At 49.5% G+C, this 23,091-nt stretch overlaps 1 protein-coding gene across 1 annotated transcript in view; it reads left to right on the forward strand.

The window, feature by feature from the left end:
* Positions 1-11,367, forward strand: part of LOC119397048 (translation machinery-associated protein 7-like) — a 71,957-nt gene extending 60,590 nt beyond the window's left edge. The window contains exon 4 of the mRNA XM_037664473.2: positions 11,271-11,367. Coding sequence (XP_037520401.1) covers positions 11,271-11,305 — 35 coding nt within the window. The 3' untranslated portion in view covers positions 11,306-11,367. The remainder of the gene's footprint in view (positions 1-11,270) is intronic.
* The last annotated feature ends 11,724 nt before the right edge of the window (positions 11,368-23,091 follow it).

The raw sequence follows: 23,091 nt of genomic DNA on the forward strand, positions 1-23,091 counted from the left end.
AAAGGTCGAATTTCAGTTTAACGAAGTTTGGATATAACGAAGTGAGTTGCCGCTTTTACCAACTTCGCTATATTGAGGTTTATCTGTTCTATGTACTATTCAAATGGGATTAAGTCGTTTTCATTTTCTAAAATGCGTATTAGAGAGTGACATCATCGAGCGATATGGTCTCTACCCATCTTGACATAAAACAAAGTTCTGTTTCACTCAGGGAATTTCAGCAAAAACACTCAGGGAAAACCTGGAAAACTCAGGGAATTTAGAAATGTCAACTCAGTAGACACCCTGTGGGGGTACAACAGATATTTGCTATTTCAGGCAATGGTTATTGAGTACTAATGTATTACAGCTATAAGCAGCCCTTAAAAGTAATTTTTACGTAGGAACGCGGCGGCTGTGGCCATTGCACGGCGCGTGTTGGGCATGCCCCTGGCGGTCGGGGCTGTAAACTGCCTGAGAACGAGAATAGCGAAGTACTTTTTTGAGGTATAGTATGTTTCAATGCATAAGAATATCCCTAATAACGAAAACGGTAGTTAAAAAAATTCTACGAACTTGGCTTTGGATAGTAACTTATGTATTCTCGAGCCACTGCTACCGAGGCTAGACACTCCGTCGCAGCGAAGTGAGTTTGACGAATGCACTCGCTGTCAAGTGCGCTTTGCAGTGTTCACTTGTCAGTGTGACCGGGGAGACGTCGCGGTCACGTGATCCGCAATCCCCCCCCCCCCCCCCCCCAACGTTTATAGATACTTCTTCAGTTCCGTAACTGCTCCGCCGAAGGCGGCCGCCACTTTTACCCAGGCAGTGAGAGGGCGCCACAGTCGTGAATAGCGCTGTCGCGCGCGCGGGCACACGTGTTCTTTCCCGTAGTTGCTTCGCCGCGTGCGGGGCTGACATGGAATGTTTTTCCTGGGTGTGTTGGCTGTGCATGCACGAGGTTACTCTCGACGACTTCGGTGAATTCAGACAACCGAGCATTCCTTGCCACAGGAAGTCAAGCAGTTTTCAAGCTTTGCGATGCCAACTTGTTTCGTGCCCGGCTGTGCCAGCGGGTAGAAAAGCGGCACTTTTTTGCGCCGCCGCCCGATCCGCAGCATCTTGAAAGCTGGGTGCGAGCTATTTCTCACGCCGATAAACCGCGGAGAAAAACATGCAAGACCACATACCATAGCGACCAAGTTTAGCCACTTGTACCTTGCTTAGTGCATTTGAAAGCATCTGTGCAAAAAAAAAAAAAAAAGCGTCGTGAGGTCCTCGTCCAGAAACATGCGATGAAAGAGAAAGTGTGCCAACAGCTTATGTCCATGCCATTGCGTGACCTCTTAGGTGCTTCTGACGACCGTGGGTACTGTGCACCATTACCAGAAGCAACGGCCTTTTGTTACCTGGCAGGCTACGTGGCTTTCAAATTGAAGAAAACAACGCGTTGCGAGGTCTGCAAATACGATGCCCTTGGTAGGCGGGATCCCCTGCCGCTTGAGTCCATGCTGGTCACTGTGCGCGAATGTGTCAGTGATAGCCTTTCAGAGAAACTGCTTGCACGTAAGCACGTACGGTAGAGCGTGCTATCAAGCATGCTAGCAAGGACACATTTTTTGGTGACCTGTTTTGGGGTGTGCTGAATGCTCTTATAACGAGAGGCACAAACACTGTTGGCTTCACTTTTATTTACTCCCATGCACTTCTTTGCGCAAGCCAAATGCTTGGAAAACAGCAGTACCATTAGGGCATAGAGAGAGCGCAAGAAAGCAAGCTTTAACAATTAGCTGGCAGCAAACCTGCCAACACAAGCGTAGCCAGGAAGGGGGTGGGGTCAAACTTCCTCGTCCGATATTTTTCGATTTTGCATGTGTATATATCCATGCACTCTTACAAACACACGCACGAACACACAAAAAATGTGATTGACCCCCCCCCCCCCCCAGGTCCGTAGCCTGGAATTTTTTTTTCGGGGGTGGGGGGTACTTGCTGAAAACCTTGACTATTTGAGAACAACACCTATTTTCATTATTTATTTTTGGTAAAAACACACACTTCAAAATTTTTTATGCGGGGGGCCCTAGGGCCCCCCCCCCCTCGGCTACGGGCCTGCCCCCCCCCTCCCCGAATATAATGCCTGGTTATGCTACTGCCTGCCAACAATTCTGTGCAATATCTACGCGTGTAAAAAAATTTCACGTTCATTTTGCATACCAAGGATCTCGGTTTGCTTTCACAATGTAATATTTTTTGCGATGCCACCATGTTCGAATTAATTGACCAAAATGCATGTTGCTTGTCGTTTTGAAACAGTACAAATGCGCATAATCATTTCGTACAATGCAAGGCTTTCAAAAACGTCACATAACGCGAAGTTGCAAAATTATTACGCACAGAACATGGTGTGCTCTTGGCTAGACCACATTTTTTCGTGTTAATGAACGCACTAGAATTACTGAAATGATATGTGTCCGTCAGTTCTCGCGAAATCCGGGACACGCTTGCCAACCGCGAAAAATTCTCGGCGAATAATTCGAGTATGTTGATAGAGCAATGTTTGATTCGTACTACAAAATGTTGTAAATTTCCCCGTGTTTGAGAGTTGTTATGTAACCCTTAGTTTTCTACGTTTGAAATTCGTATTTTTGGAGCATGCTCAATAGCCAAACTAGTGTAGTGTTAACGAAACGGACATGGAAAGGCGCAGAGCGAAGCGAGCACGTTGTCATTGCCCAAAACTGACGCCTGCGAAGCGTGTCTGTACAGGTCTTTTCAAGTTTGTGAGCAATATAACGCGCACAAATTGAAGTAAATGTACAATTAATGTTAAGTAATGCAAATCAGTTCTGCGGAATCCCGCAAGGTGGCGGAAGGGTTAAGAAAGGGAAAATAGACAGCCACCCATTTGTAGCACGAAGCCACAAGGAAATCCATACGGATTTCTCAGAAATAAAGCCTCTTAGTTGCCGAAAAATTCGTCCTGGTCCGGGGATCGAACCCGGGACCAAAGCCTTTCCGGGGCGGTCGCTCTACCAATTAAGCTAACCAGGAAGCTAGCAATTGGCAGCGCGAGGGCGAATTTATCGACAACTCGAAGCAACTGGACACATATTGCAAATCAGTTCTGCGGAATCCCGCAAGGTGGCGGAAGGGAAATATTTACTATCTTGTTTTGCGGCTGCTGGTTGCTGCAATAACTTCTATTTTATTCACCGCTATTTCAAGTTCGCGTGGGTCCTAGTTCACAGCCGACGTTTGCAGAACAAGTCCGGCGAACGTTACTGTATTTTCTGTCTTTTCCTTGACGTTGCATGCTACTTTACATGCTCGGTCTCGTAGACTGCTTCTCCTTCCACCAGCAATCTCGAAGTGGTGAAGCTTTGGTCTATGAATATGTTGATGACAGAGAGCGGCAAGTTCACTGGAATGCGAAGGGAACGATAATTAAGGAGCATTAAAAAAGGGCGTCGCATTTGCTCACGTTTTGTGTGAGAACGATACGAAACGAATGCACTGAATAAAGAAACAGAAGCAGCGGCAGTTGCCCGCTGAGAAGGCCGATCAATACGCAGTGCGAGGCAACTTGTCAAATGACATTGAAACGTACACGAATTTACACCGAAAAAAAACTGAATCGTCGGGACGGCACATCACAAAGATGCCATGCGCACCGAAGCCGTATATATTTGTAACGAAATTGTTTTTGGACTGCTCTGATAGCGTCCGCGCAACAGTAGTTGTTTGTGTACTCACAAGTTCTCATATTCTGAGGCCTAAAGCTCTCAGCTCGGTGCCAAAACGTGCTCGTAGCTAAAGCGAAACCATCAGTACGAGCATACATGCAGAGGCACCGTCAGTCGTCGCGAACCCGCGCGATCGCTGGCTTGAGGCTTCTTTCTGTTATGCTCCGTTTGGTTATACAGGCAGTCTACTCTAACGAGATATTTCACGTATTCTGCACTCAGCGACTACCTTTCACGCAAGAAGCCGGTTCAGGGGTCTCCAACGCGGGGATCGCGTGAAGCGGGTGCTCGGTTTTCTGCAGAGATACAGCGACTGTAGACTATCTTGTTCCTGTTCGTCGAAAATTATTCCTTTGACAGGAAAGAACATATTTCTTTTCGAAAGTACCTGCAGAAATGTCCTGGAGGGCTTCCGCGAGGTGATTTTGAAGAGCGCCGACAGCAAAACCTATGGGGCGCGCGCCGGCGGCATCCTGCCTAGCACGCAATCGAGGCGCGACCGATAGAGGGCGACTCCGTAACTTCTCACAGCCAATACACACCCTTTACCGATGGCAGGACTCAGAGACGGCAGGCGCTTATAAGCGTTTCTTCATTACCAGCGAGATGGCGCGAGGAGCGCGTCGGCGAGCTTTCTCGCTTCTTATATTTGCGCAGGGAGAACCTTGCCCTTCCGCTGTCTGCTCGCGCGGTTTTCTCGTGGTGAGGGGAAGAGGGATGTTTCGAGCTTTCACCGTGATGTCCGCGCTCATGTTACGGAGCGTACGAAAGTCACTCGAGCTCAAGGGACGTCGCTAAACGAACAAACAGAAGATGAGCGCGAACTATCAAGTGTCACAGCTCGACACTTGAAGCACTCTAGTTTCCTTCGCTGCTTCGGCCGCCTTTGCAACAGGAGCGCTGTTCAAACTGAGAGTATCCATTGGCGGGCCTCACTTCGTATAGCAGCTTCTTGCTATCGCATTCCTTGCTTCGCCCTTGCGGCGAAACAGTGACTTTTTGCCAACACGATTAAGCTTTGTGCTCGCATGTAATGCGTTAGCATAAGCTGTTAACTTTCTCGACGTTGTCGATGTGAAGAGCCAAGGTGGAAACGAAGCGAGCCGGCTCGCCGAGACGCCGGTGTCACTGTGTTTACCTGCGAAATGCCCTTGTATCGCTGCTCGCGATCTCGCTAGTGGTTTGGAAACGGGCGCTGTCTTGCAGAAATGGCACACTTCAAACATCACTTTATTCGATCGGACATTATTTCACGTCACAAACAAAATGTACTCGATGTGTATCACGCCGCCGCGAGTGGATATATCGCCATATTTTCTGAGGCTCGACTTCACCGCATCACCGACTCGCCTTATCCACGGCAGACACGGCGACCAGAGCGGCGACAGGGAGAGGGCGCCACCAGCGGCGTGACAACACACGTCTCCCGAGCTGTCATTGGCTGCGGCCTTCCGACGGTCCGATGCGGCGACGAAAATATCTGCCCGATTTGATGCACGCCGGGCATGCGATGCGGCGGTCCGATGCGATGAAACGCCACCATTCCGGCTGCCGCACCGCCGCGTCGGACGTCGCATCGGATGGAAAATCGTACCGTCTGTCTCTGCCTTAAAGGAGCACTGACATCAAATTTTAAAGTCGAGATGTGCCATTCATTCGATTGCTCGGTATGCATAGGTCTTCTTGGCCAAATTTGAATGGCGTCCGTCGCGTGGAAGTAATTTTATTTCGAGGGCAAACAGCGTGCAAAAGCTCAACGAAAGATTGATCACGCTGCGACATCGACACTAGTGCTACGTGTAAGGTGTGATACATTCCGCAAATACCATCCTGAGTAACGATACGCTAGTAACAGTGACGTCGCCGACCTGAGTGTATTTATTGTGGCGCCGACGCCAGGCGACGCTCTCACTCCCAGCCAGTGGCTCTCCTTGCTGTCCCGATCCGTGCCTGCGATTCATCGTGTCGTATCGACTGATTTCTCGTGTAATCCTCGGCGCGAGTGCGATCAATCGGAGCGACTACGTGCCAGCATGTCGGGGAACCGCTGCGTAGTACGGACCTGCTCGTCGAGGCGCGGAAAAAGCGGAAAGTGCGTGGCGTTTCATTACACGTACGGTACACGCCAACACGACCACAAGCTATCAAAGTGGAGCAGCCTATAGATGAATACCATCGTTAACAAGTAACACTTATGTAGAGTTATTAGTGAATGTTAGTTCGTCCGTAGACTTCCTTGCGCTAGCGTAATACCGGGTTACTGCAGCCGTAACCGTGAGAGGCCGGATAGGTGGGGCCATCTGGCGGCGCAAAGAAGAACCTGGCAAGCACAGAATTGTTATCGTAGAAGCCTATCGTATTCTATTTCTCCGCTGGTATGCATTCGCTATGCCGATATTCCATAGACCCCTTTGCGTATACCGGAATGCCGTGCACGCTAAAATTATGTGATATAGCTAATTGAGACACACCAGCGAGTATGGCCCAAACGGGCGACCCCGGGCACCTCCTCGTTGCTGCTTGGAACGGCGTCCATTTCTGAATCGCTGTTTTGCAAAGGGTCGAAGCGAAAATGATTCGCGACGTCGCGTATCGCGGTGATTCTAAGTTCCAGAATGTCGACTTCAACACAAGTCGATTCTTTTGACGGCGACGCTGGTGACAAGGCATGACTGAACGTGCGCGCTTAGCAGACGAAATGTTAGCTGAGCAGCTGATCCTCACGTCACTCCTTTCTGTGGACAAGTGATAAACTGGGGCGCGTTCAGGAGTTGACCGCGAGGGAGCGCTGCCAGCGCTAAAAAATGGCGGGCTTGCAGGCCGTTTTGAATCGTGCTAGATACCGGTGATATAAATCAATAAAACAGATAGCTATTCGTCCCTCACTTGCATTTTCGGTCGCGAATCGCTACTGGGGGTAGATAACTACTCGTGGATGCAAATATCTTGACATGCGTAAATTTGATGTCAGTGCTCCTTTAAAGCGCGAGACAGACGGTACGATTTTCCATGGGATGCGACGGCTGACACGGCGTTGCGGCAGCTGGAATGGTGGCTGTCCGATGCTATGAAAGGTCACCATTCCGGTTTCCCCTTCGCCGCGTCGGACGTCGCATCGCATATAAAATCGTACCGTCTGTCACGCGGCGGTGCGGCAGCCGGAATGGTGGCTGTCCGGTGCTATGAAAGGTCACCATTCCGGTTTCCCCTTCGCCGCGTCGGGCGTCGCATCGCATGGAAAATCGTACCGTCAGACAGACGGTACGATTTTCCATGCGATGCGACGCCCGACGCATTTTGGCAGACAGCTGTACGCTCAATGGCGTCTGCCTCGATGACTTCTAAGGCCAAACGTAACACTATGCATTCACTGCATATATACAGTACTATGCTGTGGACCTGTTGTGACTGCTGGTACAGCTTAATGTTCTGTCTTGCTTCTTGTCCTGCATAATATGAGCCTACTCTTTATCTCACTGTACTCAGTGCAAAGCTGAGATGCTTGATTTGAGTGGGCTTTCAGATGAAGTGCAGGTACAACTCACCTATTTATGCTATCCAGGCCATGCTCTTTTCATTTTATAAAAACACAGCTCTATATTAACTATCCAAGTTGTTGCTACCTATATGACGCATTCGGGTGTGCCAGTAGCTTAGGTAGAGCTTGCTATATATAATTCAGTGAACATTGGTTGCCCTACAGAAGCAAATCTTTGTAGTGAAAGCGATCAAATAACACATTCATGGGCGCTGTTAAAAGCTACCACAGTCATTGGTCATTCATTCTCGGATTTCATCATTGCTGAGAGCAGGATCATACATGCACTGCTTATTTGTTGTGCACTTTGATAATGTAATATGTATTGTTTAATTGTTGTGTGAAGTATGGCTGAGTATATTGAAGAGACGGCAGAAACCATTGAGTCCAGCAACAAGAAATGTGAATATTATGTTCACTGCAAACACCTATATGACACGTATATGTGCGTGTATGACGCCGCATTTTCTGCTGCGTGAAGCCGATCGTTCCTAGTTGTGTGCAACTTGTCGGCAAGTAAGCTGACGCCGTCACTGCCGGGGGGCGCTTGCTGTACCGTTCACACTAGTGATGCAGAGCTGTCGATGGTACTATCGATACTATCGATAGCTGAGTCACTATCGAACTGTCGATGGTAAAAAATATAGATAGTGCTATCGATAGTAAAAAATTCGATGGTATAAAATCAACATCACGAACTCATAGCAGAATAAGCTTGGTTCCCCGCACGCGTGGAACATAGTGGAGTCGGAAGAGCAGGCTGAAGGGCAAGAAAGTTGACATGCTTATGCTCTTCACCTGAGTGCTTTGCTGACACATCATCATAAAGTCAAACTATTCAGCTGTAGCGGGGAGGAAGGCGTTACATGTTGTGGAACTACGCGGCTTTAAATTTATATTGCATTTTATATCAAAATAAAAAAATATGAACACAGTTTCTTAATTGCAAGGTGTAACTGGCTGCTTTTGGATGTGAATTTGTTGATTTATTGGTGGACATATGCCGCTATTTTCACTGCGGAAATAATTTATTTCTTTCGCGAAGATATATAAATTAAGCGAAGCTGATAGTAGGCTATGGCAAATATTTTGGCATTATGGCCGGCCCGCAAACGCATCATTATTCACACCACTATCGATAGTGTTGTCACGAGGTTGTGAAGGTGAATGCTGCAACAAGACTGGGAAATACGGAGCTGTTTATTTGGGCGATCTTATGCCCAGAAAACCAAAACTCAAAATACAAGCGTTACAGGCTGCGCCGTGATAGCGGCGAGAACAGTCGTCGGCCGTTGAGTAATCTGATCATCGGTGGAACGCGTGGTCTTTTATACAGCCATCGAACCTTCCAGCGTTATCGCTGATGCTCGAGTAAGGTGTCGAATAAACTTGACTATCCGCTTCCGGCGCGTAATCTTAACAGAATGATCTCAAACAATCGTGAATCTTCTCCAACACTACAGCGCGGTCTGCGTCAAACGTTCCTAAGTCTTGGTGGGTGAAACCCGAATACACCAAAACAAAGCAATACACACGCGTCGCAGTAATATCGCTAGTAATATTAACCATGGTACTACCGATTGCACGATAGTTTGTCGATAGTAGTAAACTATCGATAGTTTGTTTACATTATCGATAGTTTAAAAAGAACTATCAATGTTATCGATAGTCAATTTACCGATAGTTCTGAATCACTAGTTCACACACCTTTGCCGTGAAAGTGTTCGTTATACCCACTCCGTTCCTGACTGCACACGGGCGCGGCGATGGCGAGCTACTTTCGTTCGTGAAGGCAACGCGTCTGTGCGGCGCACTTAGCGGTCTCCCACAGAGGCAGAATGAATGGCGGCGCGGCGCGTTTGGGTTCTCGCCTTTAAAAACGTGCAGTACACTCAACTGCGCTAGGCCACATGCACTGCCGAGCAGTTAGCCGAAGGTGCTTATCGTAAAGGGTTGTCAGCGATGAAGCCGTACTGGCACGTTTGCCACCTGCCGCCATCACGCTCCCGTGCATTCCCGGTGCTTATCTAAAGACGTGGCCGCACTGCACCGTGATAGCAGTGATAGTGGCCCCTTAGAATTTCCGGTCTGCTTCACCTTATAGCGTTGCGGCAAAGCTGACTTTCGGGCATTGTTACGGCGGCAAACACATCGACTCGCGAACGCGCAGTTTCAAGCCTACGAGATGGTGGACGCAGCAGAGGTGTGGGCTTTAATTAGTACTGTTTCGGACCTGAAATGTGGGCAGAAAGTCCGAAAAATGGGACGCCGTAAAGTTTCAGCGTCGGAATATTCAAGCATGTCTGAAAAATTGGGCGTCCAAAAAATCGGAAGTTGACTTCATTTGCCGATATTTGCGTGGTCGGCATGTGTGTTGCCCGGTGAACACCGAGACGGACACAAGATGTCGATCACCAAGACGCTTCACGCGTGCTTCAGTGATTAAAGACAACCCATGCCAACTCTGTAATTCACAAGTCCAAAAAGCATTCTGCTTGGTCATCGTGTAGCAAATGCAGCGACTCTTTTTGTGCTTGGGATGACACTTAAAGGGATACTGAACAAAAATTTGAAAAAGCTACGAAAACACTTACATTCGACTCGGACGACACGACTGTTCCTGTACGCAGCGTTTATTTCACGTAATTTCGAGCAGTTGGCCGTATTTTTAGTGGATTGTGAGAGCGCGGCGGCTGCATGCCACTGCGCTTGTCGGCGGACGTGACGTCGAGTGCTCCAGCAAGAGGGGGGCAACCGGCACGCTCTCTCCTGCCCTGCCACTTTCCTTTCTCCACCTCTCCTCTCAAGAACCGAGGGTGGCTGGTGTGGCGCTGAGCATAGCTGCGCCTTGTCCTCTTTTCCCCACATAGGAAACAAAATAGCGCTTATTCCTCAAAAACCGCTACAACTACCGAGCGTGTCGCGAGAGCGCAAAGATGCAAGGTGCGAGTGACAGTGGTTCCACGAGCGGTCATTGCGACTCCGAGTTCGACGGGCCTCCAAAACGGATGCGCCAAATACAACCATGTGCATGTGACCGTTCTGCTGTGTCAAGCGACAGCAAGGACGACGAGCCAGACGAGCCGCCGTAGCCCAACGTGGGTCGGCAGCCGGGACCAGCAATTTACACAGTAACTCATAGTCACTATCCTCGAAGTGTTCAGAGCACAAAAAGTCACGCTTTGAAGGCACCCACGTTGGCTGCGATGGGCGCGCAGCGCGAATCCATATCCTTCGAAGCTTCGGCTCTGTTGGAAATGTATGACAGGGCACACCCTAGCGCAGAACAGCGTTGAGGCATTCTGCGTTGTGTCAGGTGCTTCACCGTTCACATTACGTAGCAGCACACAACACAGACGGCAAATTCGTAGACGTGGGCGCAAGCTCCGCTTGAGAAAACAAATATACGGCCGAGAGCGCGGCAATGGCGTCGTTGGCTGCCGGTTGAGAACACGCACGTATGGTGGCCATAACGCACGGAGAACACCTTCCCGACCGTGAAAACACGTTTTGAGAGAGACGCGCGGCAGCGGGTGGCGGCTTGCGATGTCGATTGGTAAGCGATTTTGCTGCGAGCACGGTTGGCGAGTCACTATCCGCGCAGTTTCGCGTCACTTCCTCTCTAGTTCGCGGCGCGGCCGCTAGACGCGCCAATTCGCGAAAAATGTCGGAAATGCCGACAAGTCGGAAATGCCGACTTGTAGCAGTAAGACGCAACGGGACGAACGCTGTGTCCATGTCTGCTAGCACTGTGATACCTTTGGATGCATTTAGCCAACTAGCCCAAGGAGCCACTTTGTCATACATGTAACTTCGTCCATGCTTTATGGATTCGTGAAGCAATCTGCTCATAAATTGGCGTTATTCTGTGACGATTTAGTTTGCCCACACTGGTGAGTGGTAGAACCTGAGCATATTGTTCACAAACTGATTCACTTTCCTAAGTTCTGCACCAACTAATTAATGGAACACAAAAGCTGATCTGAAAATTTCTCCGTTTTTTTCAGCGACCGGAGGCATTAAGAAGTCTGGGAAGAAATGAAGTCCTGCTGAACACTGATCACTTATTGTTGTACAAAACTTAATAAATTTCTTTCCATGTCTGCCCATTGGTATTCCTCCTTTGTGTTTCCCATTGCCATTGTATCTTTTTAAAAAGTTTCATCCAATTTTAATAAAATTGATTGTGGGTGGATTTTTGTGAAAAAGGTAGGCCGATAGCTTTTGTAAATCTTGTATTTTTCGATATTTCAAAGTTTTAACCCATTTCAATAAAATTTACTGTGGGAGCATTTTTGACAAAAAAAAGGTAAGCATATACCGGCCGTTTCAAGAAATGTCCCCACGAATCTTCAAAAAGAAGGAAAAAAATCGGGAGCCCTTCCTCTATGCCTGACCTGCTGGTTTTCTTTGCTCTCCCTGACGTAAGCGTTCATTTTGATTATAATGTAGCGGCCGTCCCCGAAATGGTGTTTTAGATGCGTAGCAGCTCTTTGACTAGCCTGTGTAACGCTGTCCGTCCGTCCGCACAAACGCGAGGCAACGCGCTTCCCTCGGCGCAGGTGTTGGAGCGGTGCCAAGTAGGTCACGCCGCAGCTGGGTGTTGACGTCACGCACCCCTCGCAGGTGCGCGCGTACGTCACTCTCTCCCTCACCCGCCGGAGCGCCGCAACTGCCGGCTCCAACGCCCGCTCGCCTCCCGTGTCAGCGTTTCAAAGAAACGTTTACACCAGTAAACTCTACACTGAGTTTCGCTTTAAACGAATCTTCCAGCGCTCACCGCAGCACCCGCGTTAGCGCCGTTCAACCCGTGACGCCACCTGTGCGCAACGCTGCTGCTTCGCATCCCATCAGCGTTCCCTTCGGGGAGATGGTCCATTCGGGCTGAATCGGTATGGCCAGAGCCGTATACGCCTTGTGCACCGCCTATAGAGGCGCCACTGATAGCCACCTAGCGGGCGCCGCCGACAGTACATGCGGGAAGCCGAGCAGACGACAGCGCTTTGCACAGCTTTGCTGTGAGGAGATGAATGAAGTTCGCGGCTGCTATTTCCCCTTCGTGCGGGTGCCAGACAACTAATTCTGCACTGGCAGCTGCAGGAAAGGCGCGGGCCTCTACGAAAGTGGACTTGTGCACGACTGTTTGTCACGAACGAGCGCTTAACTAAGCGCACGTCGCCGATTTCGAACGACGGCATGAAAGCCTGGCGCCGACGGTTCGTGCGCGACAGAGCGCGCGCATCGAAAAAACAAGTATAAAAAGGCGCCGGGAGCGCGCCCGCGCGCCTCTTAAGCCCCAACCACTGGCACGCGTATGCACGCGTATGCACGCGCCTAGGCGTCAAATGCGCCTCTCGGCGTCGGTCGCGGAGGGCTGTACGCGTCCATACGCCTCGAGGCGCGCGGGGTCAAGACGACTTTGATATTTTCGGCTACGTCACCACGCGTACGGCGCGCCAACCATTCAGAGGCCGGCATGTGCCGGCGGCACCAACCAATCAGAGGCCGCGATACCTCTGAGCGCTATGCCTAATGGCCGCCGCTTCGAAGGCACCTCCGAGTGCAGGGCAAGCACGGAAACTACGGTCGCAAACGCTCCTGAGTGACCGCGTCGTCATCCAGTACGTCGACGCATAGCGACGACACGGCGAACGACCGCGAGTGCTACCAGTGGGACGCGGTTTCGTGCCGAGTTCGAGCGACGCCGACAAATCCAGCGAATGCTTCCCGGCTGCCCTTGCCCCGGTTTTGTGTGCGATCGTCGACCCAGTGAAAACATCGTACCTACTACTGCGGCATGTCGCTGCTTCTGTGCTCTGATCTGTGTGTATCTGCGCTCGGAACGGGTGTAAACATGCTTCGGAGGTTTGAAGTCCTCAGCGTGAGCGGTCGCCTACCGCGAAGTCAATTCAGAGCGGTGTCGTCTGCATTCGGCGTAGGCCTCTACCGTCGACTTCGTGTGAACCAGCTCATGTGAGGAAGTTTGGTTGAAGGAAATTGACCGCAGTGTGTTTGTTTTCAACATCGCCATTCGCCTCATCATTGCCGAAAGCGAACATCGCACTTGCCAACGCATTTCGGTGATGTGACAACGTACATGAGGAGGATTTGCGGATTTTACGACGCTGAAACATTGGTTGACTTCGGCGCAAATCGTTTGCGTGTGTTGCCAAGCTAACAACAAGCGTGCGCTTGTTGGTAGCAGTGTGACGTGTTTTCGTGCCGGGTACCAGCGACGCCGACACATTCAGCTGTCAGCGGTCTCATTTCCATTCATGTATAAAATAGAAGCTCGAACGTGCGCGAGTGTGGTGATCGAAAAAGAAAGTTGCATGATTAAGTGCTGCTTGTGTTGCCTGCTATTTCACTTCTTGACTCTTGGTCTGCTTCTCTGCCGTGCAACTACACCTTAGCACATGCCCAGTTGCACATGCCTTGTTTTGCAGGTTGTCTATTCTGACACACATTCTCCCTAGTCTTTTCTGATACTCATAGACGGGAGAATGTGAACAGTGGCGCTTCTCCATCGTTTTACAGTTTACTTAAATATAACATATGTTTTGTTTACAGCTGGACAGCTAATTTGCTAAAAAGCTTGTAAGTGACAAGCACCTCCATTGAAATCTGAGGTGCACAATGACACGATAGTAAGAAGAGAAGAGCATGACATCACACGTATGTGCAGAAGGAATGAAAGTGCAATATTACTGTGCTGCTCTTTGTTTAGAAGGAATTCAAACGGTGCCTCACTTGAACCTCAGACACCTGTGAGACCATTCTAAACTGTGCACATATTTATCTCTTCCTCCAGACTGAATCCAGCTGAAATAATTATTTGATGGTTTCAAATGCCAAATCCTTGGATGTATTGCAAGGACTATTTCATTTCTGTTCAGTTCTTTGTATATGCACTGACTTAGACTATGCATGCACTTAAGCATAATTGAAATATGAAGACATTCATTCAGTTTAGCTATGTTAGACAACTTGCCAAAGACTTTTATACAGTGCTCTGGTGCAATCCTATGAGCGATATCTGTTGTATCATGAAGTTTCAGGCACGATTTATTACGTTAGAGGGTATTTTGACTACTGACGACGTGCAAAGGCCTTCTACGCAGTGCTTGGTTCCAATCTTATGACTGATATCTGTCGCATCATGAAGTTTCAGGCACGATTTATTATATTAGAGGGTATTTTGACTACTGACGACGTGCAAATGCCTTCTACACAGTGCTTGGTTCCAATCTTATGACCGATATCTGTCGCATCATGAAGTTTGAGGCACGATTTATTATATTAGGGGGTATTTTGACTACTGAGGATGTGCAAATGCCTTCTACACAGTGCTTGGTTCCAATCTTATGACCGATATCTGTCGCATCATGAAGATTCAGGCACGATTTATTATATTAGAGGTTATTTTGACTACTGACGACGTCCAAAGGCCTTCTACACAGTGCTTGGTTCCAATCTGATGACCGATATTTGTCGCATCATGAAGTGCCAGGTGTGGTTTGTTGCGCTAGAGGATATTTCGACTACACACAACGTGCAAAAACCAGTGCTCGATTCCAATCTTATGACCGATATCTGTCGCATCATGAAATGTCAGGTGTGGTTTGTTGCGTTAGAGGATATTTAGACTACAGACAACGTCCAAAAGCCTACTACACAGTGCACAGCTGCAATCACAATCTAACATAACCCATTTTTTTGTGCACACTAACATGTTCAAATACAGTTTTTTCTGATATTTACGAACACTGGAATGATGTACCTGGTTCCGTTCGTGAAATGAATGTATCTGATTTTTGGAGGCGCTTGTATGATATTAGTGTTCTATTTCTCTCATTTTTTACCCAGTTGCACTCAACAGGTGGCGATATCTGCTTTTGTTGAAGCACTTATTGCGATATTGAATACATTCTTTCCTTTTGTATTCATGTACACCACTCCTGCAGTAGCCCTGCATTGGGATGCAATATTTGAAAATAAATAAATAAATAAGCTGTTTAATTATGAACTCGATGCGTATTTTGTGGTGAACAGTGCATATTCATTTATTAGAAAACAAGAAAGTCAGGCCATACTTGCAGTGCTACAGTTTACCTGCATTTTGTTGCTAGACGCGACATAAGTAACTGAGTTTCCAGTAATGTTGGTTTCTTGTTTCCATGCTACTGAAAAAAATTTGAGTTAGTATGTATGCTTGCTCCAGGATTCGAACTTCTCAATGTTGGCCCATGTAATAAACTGTAACTCATATTAGGCAGCTAGAATATTAGTCACGATGACACCCGTGGTACGCGGGAAAGCCGTCTTTTTGTTAATTTGAAAAGTATTAGTCGTTATGCGGCGAATTTTTAGGGCACCTCGTTTGGACTTTGCAGCAAACGTCTATTTCCTTTTTTTTTTTTTTTTTCGTAACTAAAGCACGTGCCAAGAAACGACGTCACGCCCACCGACGGTGCGGGCGACGCCGCTCCCGTCCGCTTCTTGGAGCAGAACCATTTTCATGAACAGGATGATTATATTCGTGTTGGGCACTAATAGCATGGCCGTGAACAGGCGTCAACAAGGCGATCGCATAAGCGTTGGCGATCTCGCAAACATCGTTGGCTGTGTCCCGTGATGCAGACGTGAACTTAGCAGCGCACGCGCCGATGTCGATTACTTGTGCATACCGTGGTTGTTACTTTGGTCATTGCGATGTTAATTACTTCTTAAATAGTCAAAAAAGTGGTGGGTGAAGCACAATCAATATTTTAACGACAGTCTAATTCGCTTCGATTGATAACGCACCGTTCTAGGCTGTACATGGACAGTTTTAAACGAAAAGATCAAGCAACACTGTGCCTCTGCCTAAAGCGAGCGTCGGCGCGGACGCGCGGTCGACGCTTGCCAGTGGTTGCGCGCCCTTTTCCTCCACGGGGCGCGCCGCGACGCATTTGACGCGTAGGCGCGTGGAACGCGTGCCGGCGCTTGCCAGTGGTTGGTACTTTACCCTCTCCGCAGAAGACGCCACGGACACAGCCAACGAACGCGAAAGATCGGGATATTCGAGAAAGCAAAGCCGAGCCAGCGGCGCCGTCTGATTCCGCAGACGAATCGGTGAGAGGATCTCGCCCTTTCCTTAGCTACCTTAGCTTTCGCTGTGCTACGCCAGCTACGCACAGACGAATCATACGCACCTTCCCGAACCCAGGCGCGAGCCGATACATGCAATGCAAGCGCAGCAAGCGCGCGGGTGCAGAGTCAGTCAGTGAGGAGTTAGTCGGCGAAGAAGTTATGTCGTTCTAGTGATAGCATCGTTCGCTCGACCGCAGAAGACGTGTTGTTTGATGATCTAGTGCTGTGAGTTAAGTATCAAGAGATGACAGTGACAAGTTTTGAAGAGGATTGCCGAGAAGACTTGTGATGACCGACTGCGGAGGAGAACGAACGTCCGCGTGGAGTGAATCGTCATGCCGGTGAATATCAAAGGTGCGTCGCGCAGACCAGCGTAACAAGATCCAGCTATGAGGTGCAGCTCGTGGTGAACATCCGCTTTGTTTTGTTTGCAAAGGTGACGTCTCAATCACTTGTTCTTTCTGAAGTCAACCATTGCTGCATTTCTGTTTCTGTAAATAATAAGGATAGAACTTAGCTTGTAATAGCGCGGTACATGTACCGCGCTTGTACAAGCTAAGTTCATGGATGACCAACTCGCCCGAACTACAACACTTCTGAAATATAGAACGTTTGAGCGAAGTGCCCTGCACGGCGGTCGAACCGAACCAACGCATGCTCAGGCTGATAACTTTGGTCGTCTACCAGTGTCAACATGATCGAGTGCATCCAGCGAACACCGATATGACAGAACGAAAGCGTTAGAACAAGAAGCGACGTGTTAACTCGCACAATGACGAAGCGGCTCGTCTTTGCCAACGAACAGCGGCGATACATTGCTTCCGTCGCTCTTGCTCAGGAGGCCTTGCGGTAAGTGAGTAAAACCGTGTTCCGGGCGCGTTTTTGTAGGTGTTTGAGCACTCCACTCCACAGCAATTGTTATTCGACATCCCTTGAAGTTTCGGCCACCACACATACGACGAACGTTGCTTATTTCACTACGGAAACGCGAACAACGCGGAAACACGTACAACGACGTAGGAAACCACGGCGGCCGTCTGCTTGCTTTCCCGGGAGCAATGATTGAGTTCGCCGCCTATGGCGCTTCCGTCGGCGCGCACTAGGCGTATATAGACATTTTCGAAGGAGCAGCCTTAAACCAGTGACCTGCAAGGGTAGAGGGTATGCTCTCAGTGTTGTCATCGGATGTTTGCGTTGCTTAAGTACGCGTTTGTGTGACTTATGCACCTGTCTCCGATACGAAATTACTATCATGGCAGAAAATTTACTGCATTCGCATAGCAAGACATCTGGCCATCACTGCGTGTACGGGTGAACGAACAAGCACCAGAATAGAAATATTTTAGGTGCAATCGTGTGTCCCACAGCACAGTACGCCACGCGATGAGTGCAAGTGTGGCATGTTCGCACTGCATCGTTTTCCTTCGTCACCTGAATTGCGGCAGCAGTGGGTGGTTTCAGTAAATCGGAAGAACTTCCGCGTCACGCCTCTGTTCCCGGTATTTCGTTGGCGGCAAGAAAACCGACGAGAGCAACGTTGCCGTGCAGCATCCTGGACAGGAAAGAAAGGTACGCAAGCCACTGATGACTCCCCTAGCAACTCGTTAAAAGGCCCCTCAGCAGGTGACATAACGAATTTTAGTTAGACATTGGAAGTTGCAAGCCTAATAAAAAGCAGTATGCCACAAGAATTTTTCTAATCGGTCCGCTAGAAGCTGAGAAAAAAATTACACCATCTCCCGCTAAAGGGGACCATGAGGCGATGCGAAGCCGGAGCACTTGCACCATCGCGTTCCGTTGGCGTTCGTTGGGCATGCTACCGACCTCGCGTCGTGGAACGAGAAGAGGAACACTACGCGCGTCGTGTCTTCCCTCTAGCCTGGCCGTTAATTCTCACAGGGCGAGCGGGGAACGCGGTCGATAGGCGCGCGAGAGGGAGACAGCGTAGGAGAGGTGGAGGGGATGCGCTGGCGCTCATCGCGGCGCTGCGCAGGACAATTCCGACATGTCGAGCCCGCATTTCAGAGGAGTCAACCGAAGCAAGCGCTGGACTGGACGCGCGCAGCGCTCTACCACTTGAAGGAGAGGAAAGTAGCGCATGCGCCGCAGAAGCGAGAACGCAGGAAAAGCGCAAGCAGGTGCTGGTAGAGAAGTGGAGAGAGTAACGCGCAGCTGTTGGAGAGAGGAGAGGTGCGCATGCGTAGTGTGAGTGCAGACTACCACGCCGCGGGACATACCCTCGAGCAACAGATGCTTCGCATCTAAAACAATTTGCAGCGGCGCGAAACCATGATGCGAGGAGGCGAGCTGCGAACCCTTGCCGCTCGCCCCGTGTAGCCTTCGCAAACCAAATCCCTTCCCTGCCCTCTTCGGCACGCGAGCAGAAGGATCACATGACGCATACACATGAACACGTCATGCGCACACAATGTCACGAGCGCATGACGTGCCCGAACCAGCCCGAGACGCGAGTGGTGTGGCGGCGTTCTTTGCGCTTCATCTCTGCAAGTTATGCCGAATGCGTCCTCGTCGATCACTTGGCTTTTAAAGGGACTGTCTACCGTACTTCATCGCTTTTTAAATGCGAATGCATTTCTTAGTCGGGGCATGTCAGGCGTCTGTCGGTGTCCGCGCGCTGGCAGGTGTTATCTCTCCGCTCTCACTCCCCCTCCCACAGCAACAGCTGCGGGCGCGCGCGCTTATCCTCGCCCCTAGCAACCGGAGCAGGTGGTGCGGGCGGAGTAGCGGAGAGTGAGTGGAGAGGAGGAGCGCCCTCTGGCGTGTGAGGGCGCTCGCATCGCGGGAGCTCTAAAGTCCCTGAAAAAAATCACAGCATATCCACGGAGTGAATGATGATGAGTGGGCGAAGCTGCGGAGGTTCATCGGTAAACCGTGAATCTTCCGTGAATTCTGCCCAGTACATCATCACGGACGTGAGATCGGGCGCGTTTATACTAAAGGTTCGATGCGTTATGACGACTTGCAGCTCACTTTAATTTTACATGTACGCTGTGAATTTTCATTATTTAGAAAACCATTGCTCTAGAAAACATCTGGCGTCTTTCGTTAAGCAGCTGGCGTCTTTTCGTTTTGCTTTAGAAACATCTGGCGTTCTTTCATTTTGCTTTTAGAAAACATCTGGCGTCTTTCGTTGGTTTATTTCATCAATCAACGGCGTTTTGAACAAAATTTTTATTGTTTAATCACGCACAGGAGAAATCTCACCAGGCACTACCTTGGAGGTAAACATTGGCTGCTAATGGGAATGAGAGACAGAAGAAGTCGGCTTTTAGCTAACACTTACAGTTCTACTTCTACTAACGTTTCCTACTGGAACATGACAATGGCTGCTAATGGGGAATGAGAGACAGAAGAATACGGCTTTTAGTTAACGCGCACGCTGCGAATTTTTTATTCAACAACGCATAGGAAAAATCTCTCACCGGCACCACCTTGGAGGTCAAGATCTGGTACTAGCGTTACGACTGGTTACGCACTACTACGAGGGACGAACGGGTGCCGCTTCAAGGAGCTTCGCCCTAAAATATAAAGTAGCGCCAACTGCGTCCCTTCGCCTCTGCATCTTCTCCTAGCAGCTGCAGCAACGCCTCTAGGGTGTCCTCCTGGATGCTACAGATTTTACCCGCTGTAGTGAAAACCCCTTCTTTCTGCTATTGTACCTCTGGTTGGTGCCACTGGCACAGCAGGTCGGCATCCTGAAGCATCCATAACCACCGTACGAACTGACACAAGCGCGGTCGACCACGCACCGTGCACCGATCAAGTAAACAACGCAGACGAGGACGAACAAGATGGCCCCCGGACAACCTTCTCAAAAGCTAGTGCGCCACTCTAGCGATTTCTTAGCGCCGCCGAGTTTGCAGTGGCGCTGCCATCAGGAGCGAGCACTTTTGTGTACTGAAAGGTTATGTACCGTACAATTTTATGCTGTCGGACACCACGAAAAGACGCCACTTGCCTCGGTATACATTACATTGCCGTATTGCTATTAGGAGCTGACTCGCCAGGTTCTTAAGCTGAGGCGAAGTTCCGCGCCGTAACCTGCATCCATCCATTCACAGCGTCGTGGAACGCGAAGAGGAACGCTACGCGCGTCGTGTCTTCCCTCTAGCCTGGCCGTTAATTCTCACAGGGCGAGCGGGGAACGCGGTCGACAGCCAGGCGAGCGTCGGACACCTATTTTTAGGGCCACTTTGTCGTGCGCGTCTCGAGGGCAGTTTTCAAAGTGAAAGAACATCAGCAGCGTTGCGTCTGCAATTGTCGAAATTGAGAATGAGACACTCTTAGATGTTTCTTGTATATATACTTCATCAATATGTATATAATTGTAAATTGTGTATATAGTTAAACTTGTAAATTAATCAAACATTGTGTATAAATGTGTGTATGTATGTATACCAACGTGTGTCACGTGTTCATTTGATGGTAGAGGACTTGTGCGGAAGATTCACGGGTTTTCCCGATCTTCTTCGAGCCAGCTCCTCGATCATCATTCACTTCGTGGATATGGCGTGATTTTTTTCATACCCTTTATTTTTCTGACTTTTCCAACTGCGTCACTTAGAACTGCAGCGCCTTCGGGCGCTCTAGCGGAAGAATGGCACAAGCCTCTCTTTCCGGCCACGGCCGGGCTAGACCGCACGCGCGCGCTCGCGTCACGTGTTCCGGCCAAGAGCCATGCTCTGCGAGCTTCGCAGCTCAACTAACTTCAACTGCAATCTACAAAGCGCGCGAGTGAGGAGGTGCCTGTACACTGACACGAATGGCGCTACTTTAGTTATTTTTCAGGGACTTTAGGGAGCTCGGCGGAGCTCCCGCGTGTGTGGAGAGAGTGTAAGTGCATTGCTTCGCCACTCCTCTCGCCGTTCGCTCTCTCTCCTCCCTGCGCCCCACACTCCCGTCTGCTCAGGCCTAGTGCGCTGCAGCTTTGAACCTAGAGTTACTGTATATGCTACCTTTAGGTAGCAGAGTAGCGCCACTGTTTTCCGGACGCCGCTCGCTCTGCCTTCGATGATTCCAGCAACGCTATTCGCCGAGCGCCGTCACGTGGTCATAGGTGGCTCATTTGCGCTGCGGAGAAGCCAACACTACCAACACTTCGCAGGAGACGCCGACGACTCCGTAGATTCCGGCGGCTCAACGGTGGTTGACATCGACGCTGTTGTTATTAGCGAGTTTTAGTATAGCGGAAAACAGCAAACGCAAGGGTTTAGCGTTAGCGTTAGCGTTGCGTGCTCCTAACTGCGCATGAGCAGAACGTAAACGTAGCCCGAGCTCTTACGTACGAACGCTATTTCTGGAATATAGCGTTCAACGCTAACGCACGCAAGAGATCCCGTACGTAAGGCAAGATGGCGGTGCCTGTTGAAGTGAGAGCCGTCCACTTCGAATCTTTGTAGCCGTCGTCCTGCATTATTAACTTATTCATTCCCTAATAATGTTCGTGTTTGATTTAGATTTGGGTAATGAGGCTTCGCCAACCGTGTACCGCCAATAAAATAGCTCCGTTTTTGAGATACAATGTGGATTTGCGCTGCAGAAGGCTTAGCAAGATTTGTTTGCAAGGTTCGCTCATGTTTTCTGTAGCAGCGCAGAGATGGCGACGCTGTCTTTAGTCGCCTCTTTCCAAGATACGGCCACAAGTGAAGCAGATACATGTCAGGCGTCGTTTCCCTTCATGCCTTTCGCGGCAGTGCATGAATGTGATGCGTGATGCGTCCCAGCTTAAAAAGGCCAAGTAATAGGGGTGTTGAAGAATTCTCGAACGCGGCATGTCGACAGAAACCAGTGTGTCAGAACTCAACACTTCTGCAAACGCGACATGGAGACGCAACAGTGGTGACTTTGGATCAGCTCGACTTGGTGGCGCTTTTGTGGATTCTACAGTGCATTTAGTGTTTTTATGTCTAGATGGCGCCGTATGTGCTTGTGTTAGCGTTAGCGGGAATGCCTTCCGCTGTACTAAAAGACCACCAGTTGGCACGCAGCGCGTTCTGTTTTAGCGTTAGCGTTGAGACGCACGCTAACGCTAACGTAAGCGTTTCCCGCTATACTAAAACTCGCTATTAGACAGTTATTAGTTTAGCGTTAGAGTGATAGCGGGGTTAAGGGAATATCGTTACCGTGCCGCAAACGTTCGTTGTGGACAGCGTGTTTTCGTTTAACGGAATAGCGCTTACGTGCCCAAGCTGGGACGGTGGCGCCACCTAGAGGAGGGTGAATGCGTTAAAAAAAGTGAGCAGAAAAGACTGAGAATTCTTGCATATATACCCGCACGACGCAATACTACTACTTTTTTGTATATTTGCTTGCGTTCACTGTTTGAGAATGTGACGAGTGCAATAAAAGCCCCATGAAGATCTGTTTAAATCAACACTGTTACTCCGTCGCGCTCGCGCGGCTCCTACGCGGGTGGTGAGTGGCTTTCCCGCAAGACTTCGGAGCCCAAGATGGCGTACCTTGGCACAACTCTGCTACCTAAAGGTAGCATATACAGTAGCTCTATTTGAACCGAACAGGCAGCGCCACCGGACGGCCGCGGCGGAAAACTTGGGATTGTCGTTTGCTGCTCCCGTGCCCGCAGTCACGGTAGAAACGCATAGCTCCTCGCCGAAAGGACGTAAAAAAGTCGCAGTAGTCCGGTACTTTTCCGTACTTCTGCGTGCATGGCTGGCA

This window comes from Rhipicephalus sanguineus, chromosome 6 (assembly GCF_013339695.2).
Source record: "Rhipicephalus sanguineus isolate Rsan-2018 chromosome 6, BIME_Rsan_1.4, whole genome shotgun sequence".
Taxonomy (NCBI): domain Eukaryota; kingdom Metazoa; phylum Arthropoda; class Arachnida; order Ixodida; family Ixodidae; genus Rhipicephalus; species Rhipicephalus sanguineus.